Source organism: Agrilus planipennis, unplaced genomic scaffold (assembly GCF_000699045.2).
Source record: "Agrilus planipennis isolate EAB-ADULT unplaced genomic scaffold, Apla_2.0 scaffold303, whole genome shotgun sequence".
NCBI classification, from domain to species: Eukaryota; Metazoa; Arthropoda; class Insecta; order Coleoptera; family Buprestidae; genus Agrilus; species Agrilus planipennis.
The window spans coordinates 179826-188642 of NW_020439014.1; the positions used below are offsets into that span (position 1 = coordinate 179826).

Sequence of the window (8817 nt, forward strand, 5' to 3'; positions counted from 1 at the left end):
AGTAACAACTGTATATTTTCTTTCATAACGTATTTCGTGGGTGGAATGTCCTTAGCGGATACCCTATTAAGTATGCGATGTGGCATGCATTTCCATTAGTTAGTTTACTTATGAACGCGAACACTAAAAGGTTGATTAAAAAAAAAAATGCTAAAGTATTGTGTTACCAGGACATCGTCAAGAAATTTACAACCGACACTTTCATCTCTTGATGTTAATGGAGAAAGTTTAGATTTGTATGGTTCTATGTCCAGTATTGCGTCTAGCTTCGTCACCATGAGGAAGAAAAAGATCGCACCACCACCACCAGGCTCTTTCAACGACTCCGATCATAGTTCCATTACTTCAAGTCCTACCCCAAGTGCGGTATGTATCTGTGGCTAGTATTTAAAAATTAATTTAAAAGTATTATGATCAGACCTTTCTCTAATTGGGGAAATTGTTGATGCAAAATCTTAGCTATACATTTGTAAATAAATTTGTTGTTTACTGGTCCAGCTTCATGGACGGTGACACTGTGATAGTAATTGAAAAGTAGTAAACATACGTACCTCCATTAATAAATTTTTCAAATTTAATTTTCATTCTTGGTTTGTTATATTAGCCCCACTCTCCTCGAATGACGCCCCGCTCTCGTAAAACCAAGAAAGCACCACTTCCCCCAACGGCATCATCCTCAACACCTTTCAGTCATAGTAAAGTTTCAGAGTATTTTGAATCTAACGTTTCTCCATTATCTGAAAAAGATTATCACCTTCCTCCTCCAGAAATACGTATAGGTGATTATGAGACTGAAAAGACAAATAAAGACAAGGAAAATAGAAACCGACAAAGTCAAATATACGATAGTAAGTGTGGTGTTAAATTTTAAATATTAAAAGTTGAAATAAATATTCGTAAATTATATGCAGACATAACTTTTCTAGCTTCCACAAACACGCCAACCATTACGGACAAAAGTACCCATGGGAAATGGAAAAGGCGAAAAGGTCCAGCACCTGCTCGCCCTATACCTCAACGAAGGCAAATTAAGCCTTTACCTGTAGCAGAAATTAGAAGGGAGCTGGATTTCATCGAAATTCAACAGCAAGGACTTGAAAGACAAGGGGTGCGATTGGAACAGATCATTCGAGAAAAATGTGAAGGGCCAAACAGTGATCCCGAAGGTAGCATGTCTCCTGAAGTGGAGGAGTTGATTTTGCAATTGTTTGAATTGGTCAACGAGAAAAACGAGTTGTTTAGAAAGCAAGCTGAATTAATGTATTTGTACGTATTGTTTTTTATTTTGTTATTAAATCAGGCTAGTGTGTATTTGCTATTAATGACGTAATATCTTATTTATTTCAGACGAAGACAACAAAGACTAGAAGAAGAATATGCAGATCTGGAGTACCAGATACGATGCTTAATGTTGAAACCAGAAATGAATCAGACAGACAGTGATAAAGCAAAGAAGGAGGAAGAACTTATCAACAGGTTGTTAGAAGTAGTAGAAAGACGAAATGAAATAGTTGAATGTTTAGAAATGGATCGAATAAGAGAAGCCGAGGAAGATACAAGCATAACAAATCAAATGACTCTGTATACCAGCAAAGTAAAAGACGAAGTTGTACCGTTAAATGTAGAAGACAATAAAAAGCAGTGGAAACAAAAAATTAAGAAAAAACTGAAGCTAAGCAAGTCTCCTAAAGTTGACGCTGATAAAGATATTGATGAGTCAGAATTGAGTTCGAATTCTTTACCATCATCAAAAAAAGAGAAGAAGAAAAAATTTAATTTGTTTTAAAAAGTAATGTACTGTTTTTATTATTATATGAACTCAGCCATATCATTGTTAATATATAATATCATCTGTGTGATTTTCTTGTACTTTATGGAATATAATAACATTTTGTTTTTTATTAGTTGTATCTTTCTTTTTTTCTCATTATCAATAAGTAATCAAAAATTGGAAGTATTCCCTGAAGCAAAAATGTCTCTCTCATGTAGTTTTGGACAAAGTCTATAACAGCAAAAATTTTCAGCAAAAGTTAAATTTAATTCTTATACATAAAAAACGCAATTCGAGCAATAAATTTCTATTATTTTGCAAAAATAGAGTTAACGAGAGCGTATTTAGGTCATGTATTGAATAATCTTTGATATTAGATGTGATGTACTGATGAATTACGCAAAAATTTTCAACAAAAGTTCGATTTAGGTTCATATACGTGGGTGGATTTTAACAGAAAAAACGTAAAAAACACCATAAATAGTCATTTGTTGGCAAAAATAAAACAAGCGGGAGCTCTTTATATCATTTGTTGGTTAATCTATATCATCAATTATCATTTATCTATGAATTAAGCAAAAAAAATTGCAGAAAAGTTTTAGTTGGTAGGGACTCCTCGGGGGAAGATGTTCACCAATATTCTTACTACATTGTAAGCCTCACGGCTTATAAACTGTATTTTTTAAGACGTGCAACCTCAAACAACAATATCTAAATAAACAACAGCCAAAATCGACCCATTTATACGAAAAATCAACACGGTAAATTAATTTTGAGATTTTTCTATTAAAACTTTTCGATTATCCCTTATATTACACTTAGAGAATTATAGTATGTCCTTCGTATCTCAGGTACCTGGACGGACATCTCACGGTCCATAGTTAAATATTATTACATCTAGTTTACAGGTTTCAACTATATTACAGATGTCTATCAGACAGCTACTAAACGGCAATAATAATAACACTAAAATTTGCCCGCCAAATTTTCTGATTTCCCAAGCATCTTATGCTCTCCTAATACAAATTTCCGATTTTCAATGTTTCGCTAGAATTTGATTTTGTATCGTGTCTGGCACCTTCACCAAAATTTAGCTACCTTTGAATTGTTTTTGACAATAAACGTGTAAATATCGCTTCTTCATTAAAAAAACGATCTAAAGGCACACTCATTTGCTTTATTTTACCAGATTTTAATTCCTAACATGGGTAGATCCTGACAAAAAAAACGCAATTCGGGCAATAAATTTCTGTTATTTGGCAAAACTAAAGTAAACGAGAGCCTATTTAGATCATTTATTGCGTAATCTTTAATATTAGATGTGATTTATTGATGAATTAAGCAATAATTTTCAACAAAAGTTCGATTTAGGTTAATATACGTTGGTGGATTTTAACAGAAAAAAAGTAAAAAACACTATAAATACCCATTTATACGGAAAATTAACACGGTAAATTAATTTTGAGGTTTTTCTATTAAAACTTTTCGATTATCCCTTATGTGTAGACTATTTAGATAACCATATACGTGGTTTTGAATATCTTTTAATACTTGTAAAAATAGATTTATATTAGGATGTTCTTGATAAAATGATTTGTTGAACCTTGAATGAAACGATTTGCAGTCGTTTGTGATCAATTTATTTGAGGCTGAATTAGTAGCTCACAATTTTGGTGGAAATTTAGAATCATCTAGTATATAATTTTCTAACAAATAATCGGAAAATTCATCAACCTTTTGATTGATGTTTTTGCATTTAAAAAGGAATAAATGTTATCATTCGTTCCAGGAAGTGGTGGTAACACTGAACGTTTTGCGTAGTATATTATGCGCTTTCGGATGTTATAATATCAGTTGTTAAGTTTTTCGAAGCAATTAATTTAAGACCACTACAAATTTTAGCTTTTCCGTAATGTCGTATACGGCTTTTCTTTTTCATCCGTTCGAAATCGCTTGTTGACAAATATTTCTGTCCACTTCATGGTTGTGATTACTATTTTCTCTTAAAACACTAGTTTTTCGTTCGTCACAAATCAAAGATGCACTACACTCTTTTTTTATGCACCGGTATCTTAGACCTAAAGATATCTTTTTAAATAGAATTAATTCTTTTCCTCTTTTAGTTAAAATANTCTTATCATTTATTAATTAATTATCTATATCAGATAACATTTACTGGTGAATTAGCAAAAATTTTGTCCTAATGTTCGATTTTAGTTCCCAAAAATAACCCATGTATAGACCTGTCGATTGTTTTTGGGAACTGAAATCGAACTTCTGCCAATTAATTTTGCTGAATTCATCGATAAATGATAACTGATCATACAGATTAACCAATAATTGATATAAAGAGCTGCCGCTTGCTTTATTTTTGCCAAAAAACGATTATTTATGGTATTTTTTACGTTTTTTCGGTTAAAATCCACCCATGTATATGAACTAAAATCGAACTTTTGCAGAGCAGTTTTGCTTAATTTATCAATAAATCACATCTAATATTAAAGATTACGCAATAAATGATCTAAATAGGCTCTCGTTTACTTTATTTTTGCCAAATAACAGAAATTTATTGCCCGAATTGCGTTTTTTTTTGTCAGGATCTACCCATGTTAGGAATTAAAATTTGGTAAAATAAAGCAAATGAGTGTGCCTTTAGATCGTTTTTTTTAATGAAGAAGCGACATTTACACATTTATTGTTAAAAACAATTCAAAGGTAGCTAAATTTTGGTGAAGGTGCCAGACACGATACAAAATCAAATTCTAGCGAAACTTTGAAAATCGGAAATTTGTATTAGGAGAACATAAGATGCTTGGGAAATCAGACAATTTGGCGGACAAATTTTAGTGTTATTATTATTGCCGTTTAGTAGCTGTCTGATAGACATCTGTAATATAGTTGAAACCTGTAAACCACTTGCAATAATATTTAACTATGGCCCGTGAGATGTCCGTCCAGGTACCTGAGATACGAAGGACATACTATAATTCTTTAAGTGTAATATAAGGGATAATCGAAAAGTTTTAATAGAAAAATCTCAAAATTAATTTACCGTGTTGATTTTTCGTATAAATGGGTCGATTTTGGCTGTTGTTTTTTGAGGTTGCACGTCTTAATAAATACACTTTATAAGCCGTGAGACTTACAATGTAGTAAGGATATTGGTGAACATCTACCTCCCGAGGANAGTGTAATATAAGGGATAATCGAAAAGTTTTAATAGAAAAATCTCAAAATTAATTTACCGTGTTGATTTTCCGTATAAATGGGTATTTATAGTGTTTTTTACTTTTTTCTGTTAAAATCCACCCACCTATATTAACCTAAATCGAACTTTTGTTGAAAATTTTTACTTAATTCTTCAATAAATCACATCTAATATCAAATATTAATCAATAAATGATCTTAATGCGCTCTCGTTTGCTTTATTTTTGTCAAATTATCAAATTCTAACTTTGGCAGAATAGTTTTGCTTAATTCTTCAATAAATCACATCCAATATCAAATATTAATCAATAAATGATCTAAATGCGCTCTCGTTTGCTTTATTTTTGCCAAATTATCAAATTTTACTGAATTTTTTGCATTTTTTTTTGTTAAAATCGACCCATGTATAGCTGGTGTAAAGTAAGCCACAGCTAGTTCTTATCATTTATTGATTAATCATCCAATTCAGTTATCATTTACTAATGAATTAAGCAAATCATTTCAGTAAAAGTTAAATTTTTGTTGCCATACGTGGGTAGATTTCGCCGGAAGAAACACAATGAAATTTAATAATTTGTCAAAAATAAGGTAAACAAGAGCGCAATTCGATAGTTGTTTGATAAATGAACAGAATAAGCTTGGAAAGNAAAAAAATTGTGTTCCTTTAAAACCCTTAAAATAATAGTTTATTTGTTAATGTTAATATATTTAGGTATCCATATGTTTTTCTGTAAATCTCTGTTTAAGCACTGAAGTTGCATTCTGGATCAGATAATATTTTAATTTTGGACGATTGTTTAAAAAATAAATCCAGATGCAACTACTAAATAAAGAAAGTTTCATTAGCAGTGCAGCGTTTTTAGATTAATTAATAGTATTACTATTAGAATAGCAGTAACTTTCCTAGAAATACAAGAATTTTCAAAATCACTCTAGTACATTTGGCACTGCCTAAGATATGCATTTGCATAAGTACCTACGTATAATAATCCAAGACCCCAGAGCCGCCAGATATTATTTATTTTCTATGTAACAAAATGAGTGGAATAGAGTAGTGTTAGTCTGAGTGCTGATTTTTACATAATGTTTCACAGAATATTGTTAAAAATAAACACTGTCAGACATTTCCCATAGGCGGTAATTTCTGCCAAACGCTTCAAAGCTGGCAAAAAAAAGCGTAATTTTATTTAATGTCTGAGTCTTCATTTTTAAATATGATACTTAGGGACCTATCTTAATACTTTTTGTAAGCAGCCAGACCAATTATAGGGCCCAAATATCCATCAGACAGATCTTAAATGCCGGTGTGTTATTGTTATAAAACTATCTAATTGTTGACGATTTCGTCATGACTTCACAGCGTCTGCAGATTGTCGAATATCTAAAAAATTCAAACCAATATCCAAGATATTAAAATTAAGTAGTATACAGTCTGCTTTTCAATTCATAGTAAATAAAGTTTGTTCCCAGTATTATTTATATCGGAGTTTTATTCACTTCGGCAATAAACCATTTTGAGAAAATTCTGCTCCTGAAGTCACAGCAATCTTTTATGACATTAATTATTAGTGTTCTACTTTAAGTTTAAGTAATTTTATCAATAATTCCAATGAACAAGAGAGAATGCGCTTTCGGCTACATAGACCCATGCCGTCTAGGATCTATTCGTTTTCTGTGCACATTACAGAACAATTAACAAATCGCAATTACTTTGAAAACCGTCAAGCGTAGACCCTAATAAGCTTTAATAAAATTGAAAGAGAGTTTAATTTTGCATTCGACGATGTGAAAATGAACATTTGAAAAAAACGAGTTATTGATGTTTGGAATACGTAAAATTTGAACATTACTAATGCAATGATTTAATGTGCTTTGATAGAAATTTTTAGATGGAAAGCCAAATGCGTTTCCTGCTCTTTTCAACGTCAGCCGCATGTATGTATGTATGTATGTCTACTTCCAGTATATCCGGAAGTTTAGCACCCTGTATCCTATGAATTTTTTGACCAGCTCATTAGGGGCATACTTGGAAATAAAAATATGTCTGATTGCCACAAATCTGGAAGTACTGTTTGTCCATCGAATCCAAGGATGTAATCTCAAAGCAAGCCTATATTACAGAAAAAAAAGTCGTTAAAACCTAATCTATAGAATAACAAGGTAAAAGTTAAAAATTTTCTAAAGGAAATTTGGAATTTTAAAAGCAGAATAATAGCATTAAGAAATATTTTACATATTTTGGCTATAAAATGAAAGCAATCTTCGTGGCATGGTCACATCAATATGAAGAATCTAGAATCATCGCCTTAACGTGTTTTCAAAATTTAAAAATTCTAACAAAACCCTAACTATTCAAACTCCAATAAACTAAGAATTTATAAAATTCAGATTGGATGAGTACAGGAAAGATGCCGCAACAGACTCGATATTGATATTACAGCAGCATACATTACACGCCACCCAAGTTTTTCATGATAAAATATAATGACGGAGCGGGTAATTAAAACCAATCAATCACTAAACTGAAACGCATTCCACACAATAAATCAAACGAAAATCGAATAAAGATTAGGGCTAAACACTTACAGGCGTCGTTTCCATTTATAGACAGCAAAAATGGTGGTACATCGTACACCGTCTGCTGGAGGACCGAACACAACTGAATGACAAGGTGAAACGACAGACGAGCCGGAAGACCTATAGATGAAAATTCTTTCTATACTATGATAGATACATAATACATTTTATAGGTGCCTTCAGTTATACTAATGCAATTGAATTCGTAAATTATTAGAAACTGATCCACCTAAATGATATTCTGTTGAAATAATTTAACGTTAGCTTTATATTATGTTTTACTCTCGCGAAAAGTGTGTAAGACACTTTTAAGATCAACTAAAAAGCTAAGCCCAAGGGAAGTCGTTCGGGGAGGCCCTCCCTAATTCCACAAGGGTGAGAAGAAACACACACGATAACGAAACGTTGAATCATGTAGAACTCGTAGGGTAAATAAGCAAATTAGGAAGAATATGCAGTAAGCTAAGCGAAGAGGTAAGCAAGGTTAGACTATACTACAACTACTAAACGTGTTATTTATACTACTACACTACTACTACATACAAAAAAGATAAAAACGTCTACAATCAACAATTACTTCAAATAAAATGAACAAAAATAAGCGTGCAAAATAAAAACTAATTCAAATGAAATAAACTACGAAAACAAAAACATCCAAATAATAAACTAATTTGAATAAAATGAAATAGAATTCTATTACATAGAGCATGCATGATAGAGAACTATTTTAACTAAGGGGACTTTTTTGTCTTCTCCAACGTCGATCTGAAACAGATACGGTGGTAACAGATTAATAAGGAGCAATTCAAATTAATTATATAAAATATTCTCACCTTAATTAACTGTAGATCGTAATGTTCCAAAGTTTGCAGGTGTGAAAAGCAAATGAAATCCAAGAGGAATGACAATGCAGAAAATTTCTTATTTCAGTGGAATTCACATAAATCTTCAGCTGCTCTCACTGATCACTTGAAAAGTAACTGCATAATGTTGGAAGGTGAAGACGAAAACAGCAAAACAAGAATGTAGTCCACCAAACATTGTAGATATTGTTTCAGTACCATCAACCTGAACTTTAATTCTCTTCCATTTGTCAGACGATCTGTAGAGATGGACAAAAAAAGAGTATTAGTTACACAATCAATTCCAAAAAACGATTATTTATGGTATTTTTTACGTTTTTTCGGTTAAAATCCACCCATGTATATGAACTAAAATCGAACTTTTGTTGAAAATTATTGCTTAATTCATCAATAAATCAC

The 8817-nt window shown here is 31.6% G+C and overlaps 1 protein-coding gene and 1 long non-coding RNA gene across 2 annotated transcripts in view; one reads left to right on the top strand and one right to left on the bottom strand.

Annotated features, from left to right (window-relative positions):
* The first annotated feature begins 146 nt into the window (after positions 1–146).
* On the top strand, positions 147–1859 carry LOC112904928 (MICAL-like protein 1). The gene is made up of 4 exons (XM_025976200.1): positions 147–366; positions 605–848; positions 927–1266; positions 1348–1859. Exons 1-4 carry the CDS (start codon positions 148–150, stop codon positions 1784–1786), a joined length of 1242 nt encoding a protein of 413 aa, XP_025831985.1. The 5' UTR covers position 147; the 3' UTR covers positions 1787–1859.
* A 5101-nt stretch (positions 1860–6960) lies between these two features.
* The window catches only part of LOC108742011, a 16190-nt gene continuing 14333 nt past the window's right edge, over positions 6961–8817 (bottom strand). The window contains exons 2-3 of the long non-coding RNA XR_001938603.2: positions 7565–7675; positions 6961–7088 (exon numbers count right to left, since the gene is read on the bottom strand). This is a non-coding gene — a long non-coding RNA (uncharacterized LOC108742011). The remainder of the gene's footprint in view (positions 7089–7564; positions 7676–8817) is intronic.